This window comes from Bombyx mandarina, chromosome A1, assembly GCF_030267445.1.
Source record: "Bombyx mandarina strain Sakado chromosome A1, ASM3026744v2".
Taxonomy (NCBI): domain Eukaryota; kingdom Metazoa; phylum Arthropoda; class Insecta; order Lepidoptera; family Bombycidae; genus Bombyx; species Bombyx mandarina.
The window spans coordinates 22,616,211-22,633,974 of NC_143234.1; the positions used below are offsets into that span (position 1 = coordinate 22,616,211).

Below are 17,764 nucleotides of genomic sequence, written 5' to 3' on the forward strand. Positions count from 1 at the left end.
CTGTAGGCTATTTTCTTGTAAAACGTTGGCCCATTTACGAAAATGAAGCTGTTTTAAATTGTTTTTCATCTACCCTTAATCATTAAAAAACAGTATCGTGTTCAAAAAATCCCACACTTTCTTTTTATTGCGAGAATTGTTCAGAGGCTTGCCCTTCGGCTGTAGAATATCCATAGATGTATATGACGATGATCCAGGGATGGCTGAGAGGCAGTTCCGTTATCATTCGGTGGAACTGAGTTTATTGCAATAATTGGAATAATAGTCAATAAAACCTTTTGAATAATAATTATTGTAACTCTCAACATATAATTTTCACAATGACAGGATAAATCGTCAGTTTCGTTTCAACTGACTGACTGACTGAGACTGAGACGACTCTAGTAACCTCGATGAGTTATCTTAGATTCGCCGAATTAGTAGATAAGCTCACGAGGCTCATGACGTTGCTAACACGAACCCTAGCAAGAGCAGTGCTTCGCAGAATCTACCACCGGAACGGAAACGCAACCCACTGAGAAGATCCGGCGAGAAACTCAGTGGGCTGTGTCTATGGGTTAATTTACTGGCCGAGCACTTCGTCACAAGCGACGGGTTCGACGAGAACGATGACCGGTGCTTGAGGTACCTCAAAGCACCGTTAGTGGATGGGGAGGTTCCGAAATGACGTGTTTAGGGCGACGTCGACTGTTTACCATTCGGTCCGCAAGATTGGCTATGTAGTTACCGGCAGCCACGACGAGAGGATTCTCGTGTCGTGCCGCTTTATCGAAATGGCGCATTGATGCCGAATGTAGATGATTACTGATGGACTCTATGGCCAGTCGTCATGCAGGTTGACGTTCCTGACGAACCACTGGGCTCCGACGGCTATCCTGCAAAAACGGAATAGAATGATTTAAAGAGACGACTCTGTCCCCGTACCAACATTTTATACTCTGGCGTTACGGCGTCTACTCTACTTTTTTGTGATATTTATCAAAACAACATTTTATCATTTAAAATAATAATCAAAACAATGTCTTAATATATTTATTCCGATGAACAATAGGTTTAACATAATGAAAATTTGTCATAGTTCCTTTTTTTCAGGTGTACATGATTAACGTATAATAAAATATACGATGAACATACGATTTTAACCCAAAAAAATTAAATATACGAATGTGAAATTTATCGGTAATCTGACCCACTCTAGGATTCTCTGTACTGCGGGAACCAGAACAAAACAGAAGCGCTTTCAGCCAGCGACACATATATGTAAAGAAAGTTATTCATTTCTTTAATTTGAATTATGTCACGCATGCGCTGTCGACATGTGCCGGAACGTCCGCGCATGTGCTGTAAAGTCGAGAAGCCTTGACAGATAAATATTATGTCATTGTGTAAAATTTTATAAAAAATTATTTCTATTTAGATAGTTACAAGATTATAAAATAAACTTTAAATGTCGTTTCTTTGTTCTTTCGGAGCAACACATTGAAGTTTTATTTTAATAAACATATAATACATATAAATAAAACAACATACCTAATAATCTTAAATATATATAAAGTTTATAGAAACAAACCAGATACACAGCGACCACTAATGATATGGCCAATGACAGATAACAAGACGAAAACAAACAAACCCACGGCAGGAGCAAAACGTTAACAGGGTACAATGTACTTGGCTGAAGGCCAGCGTAGTGAGCCGCCCCAGCTCGTAGCGTTACGGCCGGGGTCTTCACCGAGCGACTATGGAAGCTTTTGGAATCGCCGAGCGCTGTCATTGAAGTACTGTTTAATTTTAATTATCTACGAACAGAATGAAGGTCAACATTCGATAACGACTCGTCTGCAAAGACGTTCCAGTGATACTCTTACCAAAACTGTTCGTTCGATTAAGTCTATAGGTATAGTTTAGCTAATGATCAAAGGTAGGTTATACCTTGGTATCGTGATACCTTAACAACGCTTGATATAAGAATAGTAATAAAAAATTAAAACAAAATGAAAACTAACTTCAACAAAATAAACTGAGAATATTATATATGTAGCCGAAGTCAATTATATGTACATTACGTATTACTGAAAAAGTACCGGTCAGATTTTTATAAAATTGGACCACGTGAGAAGCAAAAGATTTCACAAAAAAAAGAATCATCAAATCGATTCACCTAGAAAAACATTCTAAGGCAACCTAAAATTTACTGGTGGTAGGACCTCTTGTGAGTCCGCGCGGGTGGGTACCACCACCCTGCCTATTTCTGCCGTGAAGCAGTAATGCGTTTCGGTTTGAAGGGTGGGGCAGCCGTTGTAACTATACTTGAGACCTTAGAACTTGTATCTCAAGGTGGGTGGCGCATTTACGTTGTGGATGTCTATGGGCTCCAGTAACCACTTAACACCAGGTGGGCTGTGAGCTCGTCCACCCATCTAAGCAATAAAAAATAAAATAAAAAAAAAAACCCACATAGAAGAAGAATGTTCCTAGAGACAATTTGAAAATTGAAAAAGCAATGCCCAATGAGTTTCTCGCTGGATCTTCTCAGTGGATCGCGATTCCAATCCGGTGGTAGATTCTACGAAGCACCGCTCTTGTTAAGGCTAGTGTAGCAATTCCCTCAGATTGAGCCCGTAAGCTCACCTACCCGTCATCGCGTAGCTGGAATAGCCTCTTAGGCTACCAGTGAATGGGTAGGGAGAAAAAAGCATTATTTTTAAAGACAAAGTTTGTTACACATTTTCACCGTTACGTTCGTCACAGATTTACTTTATAAATATATTGGTATTTTGCCTTCTCATTGAAATTTTCTATTCTATTTACCTTCTGCATCATGTCAATCAAACGTTATACATCCTAATAAGCTCTAAGCTACTGACTCAGACTTATAAATAAATAAAATAAAATAATATAAAAATAAAAAAAGTCTTATTTCCTGCTAAAATTATTCATTCAATGTTTGTTTATCTTATCTTCACTAATGTTTGGCAGGAACCCATTAAACATGGTGAAGGCCTCTTCCAAGTCCTTCCATTTGGTTCTATTTTGGGCTACCTGTATCCATCGAGAGCCAGCAATAGCTGTTATATCGTCCTCCCATTTTAATATCGGGTTATCCTTTTTTCTTTTCCCTTCTTGTAGTCCATTAAGTCTTGCTACTCAGACTCTATTCAGAAAAAAGTAAGTCACGAAGTAAGTCACGCTACAACGAAACCGCGTCTTATTCATGTGCGGCCCTTTGTTCGCTTCCTGATGATGCATTTATTCTTAAAGTACATATTTTTATTACGTGTTTTCAGGGAAATTCGTAATTCAGTCTTTATTAAATTAAGTGTAGAACGACTGATTTCACTGAGCGTTTTGATAGCCAATTCATTATCCGTTTTATTATATTGAAAAAAAAAAACTTTAAGCTCTCTTGTTGTCACTGAGATGCAACAGACATTGTCAGGTAATGTAGTAAAATATACAAATCAAAATGAGTACTGTTTACGTTTGAAAATCATAAAAAATAAATTAACATACTACTTGTTGATTAAATACGTGTATAAAGTATTTCATATGTATCTTTATAAACATTTTGTTGCGAACTGCCTTTATTTTATGTGTAGTATCTATGCGAATATAGATTAATGTTATTGTGAGCAAAAATGTTACATTGTGTTCATAAAGAAATCTAATGAAATAATAATGAGTTTTAATGAAATACTGCCTAATTCTACTTAAAGCTGTTTACATATTGGATGTCAATTAAAAACGCGTCCGAAAAATCACCTATGTCTCTTTCACACAAATTAAAATCAGCTTAAACACAAATCTTTTAAAATGATACGTATTCATAGTTAGTTATCCAAGCAGATCTAGATTAGCACCACCAAATTTCATCCCCTGGGTGTCGTAAAGGTGACTGAAAATTTATTCGGAGAATGAACAGCAGCGTTCTCTGAATATTGTATAAGCGTAATGCCATTGGAAGCCAGCATTTGGTCTTGAGGTAGAGCGTATAATAGGACCACACGGGCTAGTACCAGCACCCGGCTATATCTGTCGCGAAGCAGTCATACTGTTACCCAGGTAAGAGTAACGCAATCTATCGCCGAATAGCAGAAACGACTATCACAAGATCTAGTGAGATCGAGAACGTTCGAGAAGTTCAACACCATCTATTGTCAAATGGCGGAAACGCATATCAAAAATATCGACTTGTGAGGAATGTTCTCGATAAATCTAGAGATGTTGTATCGACTATGAAAGCGTTGCAGAGATGGCACGCAGTTAGTTACTAATCGGAACTACTCGAAGTGAAACAGCGAACGGATCATCTGAAGCGAAGCGAAAGAAGCGAATTGAAAAGCGAAAAGCGAAAAAAGCGAGTTTACTGGTGGCAGGACCTCTTGAAAGTCCGCGCGGGTAGGTACCACCGCCCTGCCTATTTCTGCCGTGCTCTTACTTACCAGATGAGCTATCCAGGCATCTAAGCAATAAAAATAATAATAAAAAAGGGAAAGTAGTTACGACTCAAATTCAAAAACCTCATTCAAAGGTTTTATTCGTTTTCGGAACAAAGAAAAAAAAACGTTAGAAATTCAAATTACATATGTCTCGTGCAATCTTAGTTAATTTATTGATTACTTCGTACAATTTTAGTAAAATAAGAATAACCGGTACGAACACCGGGTAAGTTTAAAACGTGGAATAAATTAGAATGACGCTTTAAAACAGTATTTCTTATTGATCACTTCGTACAATTAATTTTAGTAAAATACGAAGAACACCGGGTAAATATAAAACGTGGAATAAATTAGAATAACGCTTTAGAACAGTATTTCTTATTGATTACTTGGTACAATTAATTTTAGTAAAATACGAAAAACACCAGGGAAGTATAAAACGTGGGATAAACCAGAATGACGCTTGCTTTAAAACAGTCTCTCTCCGTCGAAGGGAGCTCCGTCCAGCTCTGGTTGCCTGGTACCGTCGGGGGGCAGGCCCCAGCACGGCCGGCACCCGTTGTGCGCCCGGTAGCGCGGGATGCGGTCGTCGCGGACCAGCTCGTAGGCCAGCCGCGCCACGCCGCCCTGGTAGTCGCTCAGTCCCGTCCGGTACAGACAGGGACGGACGTATCCCAGAACTGGAAGAAACGTGATCCGCTAGTGAAAAACACCTATATATTTTTTTACTTTTTTTTCTTGTCCTTGTAGGCAGACGTAACTACATGAGCACACGACCCGCTGTATTCATTGATTTCGACAAATTATTATTCATGGATAAGTCTGAACTCTGTTTTCGCAGTACGAGTATATATATTCCTGCAACAAATTTACTTTTGTATGACTGAATCCAATTTCGGTTGAATTTTTGGGTCTCTTTAATTTGAATGAATTCATTTGGGTCTCTTTATTCCCAGATATTCTTACACGAGAGGTATGTATCTTACCTCCTCAGTGGTTCTGCGTTTTTTTTTTATTGCCCTTGTAGGCAGATGAACATACGGCCCACCTGATGGTGAGTGGTTACCGTCGCCCATGGACTTCAGCAATGCCAGGGACAGAGCCAAGCCGCTGCCTACCGCTTAATACTCTCCACAAGCCTCGTTTGAAGAAGGACATGTCATAGCGCTCGAAGAACACCGTGGAGGGGAGCTCATTCTAAAGCCGGATAAAATCTCTGGAAACGCACTGTGGATGAACGCAGTGGCTCCAGGTAGTATGGATGAACTCTACTCCCTATGCTGATAGCCTTGAGAGGCTATTTCAGCTTCGCCTTGACGTGTAGGTGAACTCACGGGGCTCAAACCGGGAGTGTTGCTAACACTGACCCTAGCAAGAGCAGTGCTTCGCAGAATCTACCACCGAATCGGAAACGTGACCCACTGAGAAGATCCGACGAAAAACTCATGAGAAGGAGTGCAGAATGTTAATATTTTTTTAAAGTATGCATAAAAAATACGTTAAATCAATAAATAAAAAATTACACACACTACCCTGTAGGTATTTGAAACAACACATAATTTATAATATACTCTTTGCATATTGTCAAACTTTTGTTATTGCTTATAGTTTGAAATTGAGAATAAATTAATATTGTTTATCTTTAATATTATTTGTCTATAGTGTAGTCTTGGCGAAATTTGTGATTATAGAAGTATAACAAATAGTCTTTGAAAATATGTAGAATCATAATAGTGTACAAACTTATAATTTCAATTAGTTATAGTCGAATTTCGACTACCGGGCGACCACTAGTTTTAGTAAAATTAACGAAATTACCATTGAAACGTGCCAAACATTTGACAACAGCAAAAAAACTGATTTATAGCGCCTCAAAATTTAAAGAAATCGCCAACCAAACCATTCAATTCGTAATAATACATTGTGGTTTATTTGTTATGTTCTGAATCAATAATAAACACGTACTCACCGAATTGTTACCGCAATAACGTCATAACCGCTCTGACGAATGCAAAACAAAACGATACAATGCCATTATAATCAATCACTCTGACCATTGAAACAAAACTAACACAGTCATAGCGTGTTCCCTTGTGTGGCTTACACAGTGTTGTGCGTCGGAATTGGCGCTAGATTTTTAAATAGTTTAACATTTTCGTCGCCTACGCATTTTAAAATCTAAACTAAACGTTTCCAAGGTGTCGCCACATTAATCTTCCAAATTAACAATAAATCTTATCGGTTTTTATCAATTACTAGCGGACCCGGCAGACTTCGTAACGCAAAGGAAAAACAAATTTGTTGTTGTTTTACTTAATTCCGATCATTTTCATATATATTCACCTTTTAAACCTTCTCTGGAGTCCCACAAATAATTTAAAATCCAAATTAGCCAAATCAGTCCAGCCGATCACGAGTTATAGTGAGACTAACGAACAGCAATTCATTTTTATATATCAACTAGCTGACCCGGCAGACTTCGTAGTGCCTCAATCGATAAATAAAAGACAAAAACATCCGTCCGATGGGGATTAAACCTTCTCTGGGCTTCCACAAATAATTTAAGACCAAAATTAGCCTAATCGGTCCAGCCGTTCTCGAGTTTTAGCGAGACTAACGAACAGCAATACATTTTTATATATTATATAGATTATTATTATTATAAGGGACACAAATTATCATAATAATACGCTACGGTTCGAATCGTATTCTATTACGAGTACTGATTAGTTATTGACCTTCTTTTTTTTCCCACCTATGCTGATAGCCTTGAGAGACTATTTCAGCTTCTCCTTGACGTGTAAGTGAGCTCACGGGGTCAAACTGAGTGAATTTTCTAAAACTAGCCCTAGCAAGAGCAGTACTTCGCAGAATCTACCACCGGATCGGAAACGCGACCCACTGAGACATTCCGGAAAGAAACTCAGTGGGCTGTGTCTGTGGGTTAATTTACTCGTTGAGCCTTTCGTCGCAAGTGACGGGTTCGACGAGGGCGATGGCCGGTGCTTGAGGTACTTAAAAGCATCGCTAATAGATCGGAAGGATCCGTAATGACGTGCTTAGGGCCACGTCGACTGTTTACTATTCGGTCCACAGAATCAGGTATGAAATCCGTTAACAAGACTAACTAACTTCTAAGATGAGTGGGCAGCGTCTCTAGAGTCGGTTCGTCCATGTTCCGTTCATAAATCTCCTTTGCAAGTTTCATTAGCTCCGTGTCCTTGATGGCCAGCTTCGGACCTAACTCTGGTGTAGCTTCCACCACCTGGTCGCCTTTTAGCGCGCAAGGTTTGAGTTTCTTATCGCGCGGTTTGAATGGACGAGTTTTGAATTCTTTTGCATGCATCAAAGAAAAGATATTGGAATACATATTTATAAAATTCTAGTGAGTCTAGTGAGACCGAAAATTTATATAACTAATTAGGTTTGATTTCGTTCCTATATTTTTAAATAATGGAAGTATTCTCTTTAGATCCTAACTCTCTTCATTCCCCCTCTTTCCTCCGGTAACCACTACCACTGATAAACAAAAGTACCTACACATATTCCAGAGAACTCACGTTTGGAATACTTTATTTACACTGTTAATGCAACTCTCAACAAAAAATAATGAGAATCTTCTAAATGTTGATTTTAACTGGCGGTAGGACCTCTTGTAAGTCCGCGCGGGTGGGTACCACTACCCCGCCTATTTCTGCCGTGAAGCAGTAATGCGTTTCGGTTTGAAGGAGGGGACAGTAACCGTTGTAACTATACTAAGACCGTAGAACTTATGCCTCAGAGTGGGTGGCGGCATTTGCGTTATAGATGTCTATGGGCTCCAGTAACTACTTAACACCAGGTGGGCTGTGAGCTCGTCCACCTATTTAAGCAATAAAAAAAGCGATTTTCTCAAATACGATAACTGAGTGAAAACCATCAGGAAATAATAGCGCCATCGAAATAATAACAATTAAAGGCGGCAGATTAAACCGTACAAAAATAGTTTTAATTGTATTTGCGGATTACGAAAAACGAAGGAAATACTAAACTATATTTATATATTGAAATCAGTTACCTGGCGACAAGTGCGCGCAGTAATCATTGTAGTAAGTGGATTGTCCGCGAAGGCTCTTCATTGTTGTCTTTATGAAATTCTCGATTTCCTCATCCGTCCATTCTCTCTTTAAAATGACAAAACTATTAAGAGAATATATATAAACTTTGCTTGGAGAACTCATCAAACTCATGAGAAAACTATACCTAAAGATCTTGTAATTATCCGCCAATCAAATTATAAATCTGACGGATTTATTTTTTGTGTAGAACAGTCTTTATTACTCCTCGTTAATTACTCAGCAGAACATAAGTAAGTTACACGTTGTACTTCTTTTTTTTATTGCCCTAATAGGCAGACGAGCATACAGCCCACCTGATGGTGAGTGGTTACCGTCGCTCACGGACATCAGCAATGCCAGGGGCAGAGCCAAGCCACTACCTACCGTTATACGGTCCATCTGATGGAGAGGGGTTACCTACGTTTTCCGAACCCTTTTTTTATCTCAGGTGTCCAATTTGTGCAAGTGCCTTGGGCCTCCAATAGGAAGTGCGGAGGTCATCTCAAATCACAGATTGATCCTTTTATTTAATAGCAATTTCAAAGTCTGACGATCCACCTCGTATTAAAAGGCCACCGGAGACCAAATACATCAGCATAACGTGAATATCACCATCGTTACGATTGATGCTTTTTGAAACGGCACCGCGACTCGACATGCCTTCACAGTATATAGGTACATGAAATACGTACTTAACAAATGTTCACGATTGACTTCCACGGTGAAGGAAAAACATCGTGTAATAAAAATCAAACCCGCAAAATTATAATTTGCGTAATTACTGGTGGTAGGACCTCTTGTGAGTCCGCACGGGTAGGTACCACCGCCCCGCCTATTTCTGCCGTGAAGCAGTAATGCGTTTCGGTTTGAAGGGTGGGGCAGCCGTTGTAACTATACTGAGACCTTAGAACTTATATCTCAAGGTGTGTGGCGCATTTACGCTGTAGATGTCTATGGGCTCCAGTAACCACTTAACACCAGGTGGGCTGTGTGAACTCGTCAACACATCTAAGCAATAAAAAATAAAATAAAAAAAACATTTCAAAGATTAAACCGCAGTTATAATACAAAATTTTTAAAGTTTAATTTTTAAATCAAAATGATAAAGTAATCATAAAGTAGTCTTACATCCTGTGTGCCGCCTCTCGGGTCCATCCAATTCCCTTCCAATTTCGCCCATCTCTCCTCCGGGCGACATCTTAGCATGAAGAAATATAATTCAATATTACGATATTAACTTTGATAGGCAAACCAGCTGGCGGTCACTACACAGAAAACACATCGTGAATGCGAACCTTGACTATTTGGCGGGAACGCGAGGAGCGAAATTGTGCGAATTGTTTTTTTTTCTGATAATTTATTGTTTCTTCAGGTTTAAAAGTTAATAACGGTGGATTATAAATTATTTTTTAAAATCTATGAAGGTATATGTAATTCAATTCAAGTTTCAAAATTCAAACTTCAAACGCAGCTCAAATGGTGGTAAAGAGCCAATGCGAATGTCGGCGACCTTGAAACATGAGGTCCCAAACTCAATTATTACTTTTTTTTTTAATCCTATCTAAGCTGGTAGCCTTGAGAGGCTATTCCAGCGTAACCGTAACTAGTAGGTGAGCTCACGGGGCTCAAACCTGACGACATGGCTAACACGAACCCTAGCAAAAGCCGTGCTTCGCAGAATCTACCACCGGATCGGAAACGCGACCCACTGAGAAGATCCGACGAGAAACTCAGTGGGCTGTGTCTGAGAGTTCAATTATTACATATAACGGCTGAGCTACCGAAACGAAAAATTCATAATAATAACACATAGGTACTTACATTTTCGTTTTCTTAATCGGGTGCTGACGATATTCATCGAAATATTCTGTTAAGAACGACATCTTTCACATCAAATTTAACATCCCTAACATATTCAATTAAAATGTGCACTAATTACGTGTATAAAACAATGCACCTACTTGTAAATAAACATTAAAATGACATCAAAACCAATCAGAAATCACATTTGACAATTTGACAATCTTTTTTTACGCAATTTGGCAGTTGTTTGCGGTTCCTAATCGACTGAATCCTCGTCGCTAACTTTTTTCATAATAAGGACTGAGTTACTGCGGTTTCGCATGTCAACTACAAGGTTTTTTTTCATGGTCTTGTAAACATTTTATGTTGCTAACGGTTGACAAATAATTTGGAGGATATTTACATATTTAATTTGTGGTTCATTGCCCTGCGGTGTCACCAGTATTTTCATCTCCAATGAAGATTCCAAGTGGACAGTCTAATATCCTTAGGTGCATAAATAACTCTCGCAATTATTCGTATCCATCCCGGTATTCGCTGGTTAAATTCTATTTAAGATTCAAAACTCTGTATTGCACTTTTCAAATTTAATATTTACGTATTTACCACCGAACTAATGCTACGGTAGATACGACTACAATAAATTAGAATCTAATTTTATCGAAGATTATTAATCGTTATACGTCAACCAACGGTTGGCAACCCCCGGCCATCCATTCGCGACCTCTGCACCGTCGTATACATTTAATATCCACCGCAGAGCGTGACCGGAGCCAGTAAATCATCAGATAGCCGTATTTTTAGAGCTTTGTCGTAAAATCGTATCTGGTATTCCGAAGGTCATGTTCAGTTTTAAACGAATGCTACAGTTTTGTTTTGTATATATACCTAAGAGAATATTGTTTACGTTTACTAATTTTCAGTCCGGAGCATCGCATGTTAAATTGTAAATCAAGTGTCGGTGATTTTCACGTTCTTGTTCTACCAACTAATAATATAATAAATAAATATATATTTACTAACAATCACGCCACGTAAACTGGTCCCGTGCTAAGTTCGTAAAGAACTTGTGTTACAGGTACCAGATAACGGATATAAATGTAAGATTTTTATTATACACATACATATATTTAATAGACATCCATAACCCTGGAAAAAACATTTATATTTATCATACAAATATCTTCTATCTACACCAGATGGCCGTTTTATACTTGACTTGTGTTTATTTTGATTAAGCAGGAAACTTAACCTAAGATTATTTTATCGTAGAAAAGACAAGTACAACGTTCAGCTTAGATTCGAGGTTAAAAAAATTCATATCGATTACAAGAATTATTTCACTGCTCGTGTAATTAAGAGACTTTTTTTTATCTTGTCCCCCTTCGCACCATCACTAATTCAAATTACATGCCGTCGTCTCCAATTATTGGCCAAAAATACGTTATAAATGTAAAATACTTACGAAAAAAGACTGTGGGAAGTCTGGCTTGTCTTACGTATTGTAAAATCACTATAGTCCGATACTAGGCAGCTTTCAATTGTCGACAGAAACTAAATAACGTGATGTGTTATACGGGCCTTACAAATTGGGATATGCTAGCAACGAATTTACGTATTTACTACTATGCAGAAATATAGCATGTGTTGCGATGATTCTGCAAGTGTTCTCCTTTGCCGCATGGAGCACCCTTATACTATACAAGCGAACCGCTCCGGCTTCGCTCGGGTCTTCAAACAAAAAATTCAACGATATTTGCCGTTGTTTAATTTTTTTAAATAAAAGAACACTTATTGCGGCATAACTATAATAGTTAGACATAATTATGCTGTCGCGACACTTTCTGTAAATAATAATGTGTTCTACAAAGTCGTAGTACATTATTTTATTCTATCATCAATAGTTTTCGCAGGGCACGCGATGTAAAGAATATTTTAGGTATTTTTTTTACATTATTGGAGTTTTAGTAAGGATCCCTATTTTTTTTTTCAAAAAGACCGTGTAGCTTCCAAACAGTGAAAGAATTTTTCAAATCGGTACAGTAGTTTCTGAGCCTATTCAATACAAGCAAACAAACAAATCTTTCCTCTTTATAATATTAGTATAGACAATTGAGACTTCCATCTCTTGTTTTAAGGTGGGGGATGAAATTCGCGTTGTCTATGAGCTACGGTGTGCACTCCGCGTGAACCTCAAGGAGACAACAAGGGCACCTACAATGAGACATACAATGGGTGCAACGGGTGTATAATTAAGAAAAACACAAAACTAAAACTATATGTATTAAAAGTTTTTATTTCATATGATCAGTCATTTAATACGATCATCATACATTTGTTTTTGTGGCGGTACCACTAACAGATACAATATACAAACTTTTACATAATGTATTCCGGAAAACTACGTATTTGAATATGTTCTTCATCAATTTCAATCAGTGGCGTACGATTGATTTTATTGTCCAAAGGTTACGTGCGAATGATCACCATTGCCTTTCAAACATCAAATATACATTTTCTATCCAGTGCACTACACTGAACCACATGCGCGTTGATTCATTTAAACCATCATTCGCTACTGATTATAATGTTAAACTATTTTAAATAATTAAATGCTGAGAGTGACAAGCAAGATTGAAATCGAATTAAAATGGTATAATTGCCATCACGCACACTTTTAATGACCAACTAATCAAGATTCAAGACAAACTTAAATAAGTGCAACCTAATTTTATATATGTTTTAACCTTGTGCCGTTAACTCATGCGAGTCCAGTATGCTCAGTGCGAGTTTCTTAACGTTCTCGATAGCGTAAAAGTTAACCCAATTTTGTATGCAGTTGGAACAGCGCCCCTAGCGGCAAACGTAGGCAAACGATCCCTTTCCATACAAATATTAGCTAACTCTTACGCTATCGAGAACGTTAAAAAACTCGCACTAAGCACACTGGACACAAGCACGCCCCTAGCGGCAAACGTAGGTAAACGTAGGTAAACACAAGGCGAATGTACTTGTTAAATTCAACTGTTACAACACGATCCGATGACCTGGCTTCTTGTATTTTAGACAAAACTAAATGTATTCGTATATACTTTGCTATATGATAATGTATTCAATATCAACCAAGATGAAGTTGATTTTTCTGAAATTTCAATAAATTTTGATGAAATTAAAAATCCGATATATTTGGTCGGAATTCATTAAGATTTTATTGAACTTCTTCGAAGACCCAGAAGTTTCACGTCCAACGACTTTATTTCAATTTTCCACGCTTGCGTTCCCGCCAAAAAATCCTGATGGTAATGTTGCCATTATAAAAGCAAAGCCTCGTATGCAACGGGATCCTTTGTTATACTTATCTATACTGGGATACTTATCAATGATTTCAAACTGACCCAAGGACATCCTCATAGAACATTTCGAAAAATTTAAGTTTATCGAGTTTAATCTCGTCAAACTATATCTGATTACTAGCTGACCCGGCATACTTCGTAGTGCCTTAATCGATAAATAAAAGAATTAATTAATTCCGAGAATTTTTATATTTATCTACCTTTTAAACCTTCTCTGGACTTCCACAAGTAATTCAAGACCAAAATTAGTCAAATCGGTTCAGCCGTTCTCGAGTTTTAGCGAGACTAACGAACAGCAATTCGTTTTTATATATATATAGATAGATAAATAAATTTTGACTCTCATTTTCTACTTCTCGGATTCTTCCTCCATCCAGTTCCAGTTATAGTGGTGAGATGGCTAAATCTCACACCAACACTATAGCGAAACATACGTGTTCTAACCTGATGGGTGGAACAGCCATCTAACAATACTACATTTCTGAAAGCCAGACCAACAAGAAACATTTTGGGTTAAGAGTATCAGTACAGAGACAGTTAGACCAAATACCCTATTGAGTCGCAGACGATAGGTCTAGTATAGGCCTGATGCTTCCAACTTCTCGTCGCCATCAGAAGGCACAAAACGAGAGTGTTCAGATTATCAGCTAATTTATTACCTAATCCAGATTTTTTTTTCGATACATATTTTAGAACAGAATAATTGTTGGTAGAATATAAATAGATATGGCACTAAACTGGGTGCTAGGAGAATGCTTCCGAAAACGAAGACAGACGATAGTAAACAAAGTAAATTTTGTGTTCGTTGACCCGAACATCAGCTGTTTTTGATTTTGTGTTTCATTTCTAGTTTTTTTTTATAGTAAAGATATAAAAGATATAAAAAAGATATAAAAAAAAATTTATATCTTTTATAAATCTGTCGTTTCATTTAGCTGTACTAACATGATGGAGCGTAAATAATACTAATAAAACTTTAATTAAAACTTTTTTTAACCAGTATCGATTTTTTTCGTCCCATCATCAAAGGTGTCATTAGTACTATCGTCTGTCTTTGTTTTCGGAAGCGGTTTTCTAGCACCCAGTATATTCCAATACCACCGTGTACAAAGCTTAGTAGATGTAATCATGTCTGAATGAGGATTGGTCTGCAATAGAAACTAACACACAATAGAGGTTCCCGCGTTGAGGTCTGTTCCCGAGCCGCACCCGGCGACCTCAACACGAAGAAGTCATTTCACTAATTGATTCCGGATATTAAACGAGTGCACTCTGTGAGGAATTCACATTTTATTACTACGGACGAAGCAACAGTGGTATTTTTTTTGTAGTAGAAGTAACAAATTTCTTTGTCCTTAAAATAATTTATTATAGAAAATTTAAAAGAATTCGTTTACAGTACCTACATATAAAAACCTATTTTTTTTTGTTCCATACGTTATTTTAAAACGGTTCAAATCTTATTTTAAGAGATTGTTTACAAGAGCACTCTTACTTCATTTTAAAAATTTCATGTTTATTTTAAGTGTAATTGATTGCAGAAAATCATAAAGTTAATTATGAGATATTTTATTCATTCAATTTAAAACTTTATGTTATATGTCGTAGAGCAACATATTCGATATCAGCACAATATATAAAAATACATCAGCGCTATCAGAGTTTCAACAAGCACATTCCTCGGGCAACGCCGCGTAACAAAAACTATTGGACATTAACAAACTAACGTAACTATGAGTGATCCTTAACCAATTACAATCTAGAAACAAGTTAGTTAAATCAAATTTCATATTATTCTCTTACTAGAGATGTACAGGACGCGATTAGCTCGGCCGGCCTTAGGTGACAAAGGTCGTGGAGTTCGGTCAACATTACACATCGTCTTCTCGCATTCAAACTATCAAATTTTACAGGAGAGTGTTTAACATAATATTATATTTTTAATATCTATCTTTATCATCTTTATAACATTTATTTTTTAATTTTTACCAGTTACATCATCTGTCTTTTAAAGTAAGATAAAATTATGTATTAATTTTGTTAATATGTAGTCAAAATATAGGTAAACAAAAAAAAATTTAATCTAAACTACGCTCTTATGTCTGAGTATTTATGAGAAAAATTACTAGTGATACCAAATTATTCCGCATATTAACTCAATTTCGAATATTTTTGGAAATTGTACACTTTGAATGCGAAAAGACGACATGTAACAACATACATACGGGGCAATGAAACACGCGGGTAGTTTAACTTTCCTTCTGTGAAGTCGACTTACAACCCGCACCCTTGGGGGGGCCGGACGGACCTAGTCCCAGTACATCGTGAAGTGCTACCTTCATATTTAATGGCAAATTAAATGCATTCTTACTGGTGGTAGGACCTCTTGTGAATCCGCGCGGGTAGGTAATACCCTACCTATTTCTGCCGTGAAGTAGTAATGCATTTCGGTTTGAAGGGTGGGGCAGCCGTTGCAACTATACTTGAGACCTTAGAACTTATATCTCAAGGTGGGTGGCGGCATTTACGTTGCAGATATCTATGGGCTCCAGTAACCACTTAACACCAGGTAGGCTGTGAGATAGTCCACCCATCTAAACGATTAAAAAAAATTTGGAGATTATCTTCAATCAAAATATGTTATAATGACTTTTTTCATGACACTATTTCAAAATTATTACAGTTTATTAATTCTTGTACATAGTAAAAAACATATGAAAATAACACTTCAACGACAAAGCTACAACTAAATTTTTTTATTTAGTTTTAGTCAAAACAGAGAATCACGTTTGTATTGAATTAGAAAACCACATCCGGACAGTGGTACAACAATATTCAAGACAAATGTCCGGCTCCGATGTACTATGTACAGTACCTTACCTAATATGTCTAGATTATAATTCCTTATCGTTATTACGCCTAAAACAATTTAATTCTTAAAGATTGGTCACACTTGAAACGTTCCGGCGCGACCCCCGCGGCACCGCACGGTGACGTCACCGACGCCGCCCACACCGCACGCGGACGCAGTGACGTAACGCTGTTCGGTCACACATCTACAGAGTATATAACACGGATTACTATTTATATATTATGAAAACTAGCTGTACCCGTCCGCTTTGCTGGGCATTTAAAATTAACATTGTTATTTCTCACCCCCACAAATATTCTCATCATTAACGCCCCCGCAGCCGGTGTAGGGAATCCAACACTCATATAAATATTAGCCTATCCATTAAGTATATGTATTTTCTACATGAATAGCAAGTTTCAAGTCAATCGGATGCACGGTTCAGTAGTTATAACGGAACATCCGTAAAAACCACTGTAGATTTATATATTCGTATAGATAAAAATTCTTTAGTTTTCAAAATGAAAAACCCTGAAGTATTACGTCACGAGCCGCATGTTCGGCGCGGGGGCGGCGGGGGGCGCGGTGAGGGGCGCGGTGAGGGGCGCGGCGGGCGGCGCGGGCGGGCGCGGGGGGTCGCGGCGGGGGTGGGGGGCGCATCAGAAGCGGGCGCGGATGTAGACGGCGGCCACGTCGTGGTTCGCGTAGCCGAGGCGCTTGGCGTGCTTGAAGATCTCGTTGGTGGTGGCCGTCAGCGGCAGGGACTGCTCCAGCGCGTCGCCCAGCCCCAGCGCGAGTTTGAGGTCCTTCTGCATGTGCGTGAGGGGCTGGTGCGTGGAGTAGGAGGACTCGATCATGGCGCGTCCCTTGAGGATGAGGTGGGGGGAGGCGAGCGGCGTGAGGGCCAGCACGTCGAGCAGGTCGGCCTGGCTGAGCCCCGCGCGGTCGGCCAGCGCCAGCCCCTCGGCCAGCGCGGCCAGCGACACGCCGCCCACCACCTGCAGCACGGAGTTCATCTTCGACGCGTTGCCGATCTCACCTGCAACAAACACGCCGCCCCACTCATTGTAAACTCATGCACTCCATTCCTTAGTCATATTATTTTTAATAAAAACATTTTAATTTAATTGTAGTTGATTTTTCTTTATTTTGTTATACCGAATTTTTACTTAATTCTGGCTTAAATTGATCACAAGACTCGCTCAAGTCATCATGTGTTAT

General features: G+C 38.3%; 2 protein-coding genes across 5 annotated transcripts in view; both read right to left on the reverse strand.

The window, feature by feature from the left end:
* Positions 1-4,588: 4,588 nt before the first annotated feature.
* On the reverse strand, positions 4,589-11,215 carry LOC114248036 (uncharacterized). Its single transcript, XM_028181158.2, has 5 exons — positions 10,358-11,215; positions 9,665-9,734; positions 8,497-8,602; positions 7,572-7,772; positions 4,589-5,119 (listed from the first exon to the last, which is right to left on the reverse strand). Exons 1-5 carry the CDS (start codon positions 10,417-10,419, stop codon positions 4,908-4,910), a joined length of 651 nt encoding a protein of 216 aa, XP_028036959.2. The 5' UTR covers positions 10,420-11,215; the 3' UTR covers positions 4,589-4,907.
* A 3,821-nt stretch (positions 11,216-15,036) lies between these two features.
* Ndf (Nucleosome-destabilizing factor) overlaps positions 15,037-17,764 on the reverse strand; it is an 82,282-nt gene continuing 79,554 nt past the window's right edge. For all 4 annotated transcript variants that reach the window (XM_089739273.1, XM_028181157.2, XM_028181156.2 and 1 more), the window contains exon 11: positions 15,037-17,582. In XM_089739273.1, the coding sequence (XP_089595399.1) occupies positions 17,203-17,582 (380 nt within the window). In that variant the 3' untranslated portion in view covers positions 15,037-17,202. The remainder of the gene's footprint in view (positions 17,583-17,764) is intronic.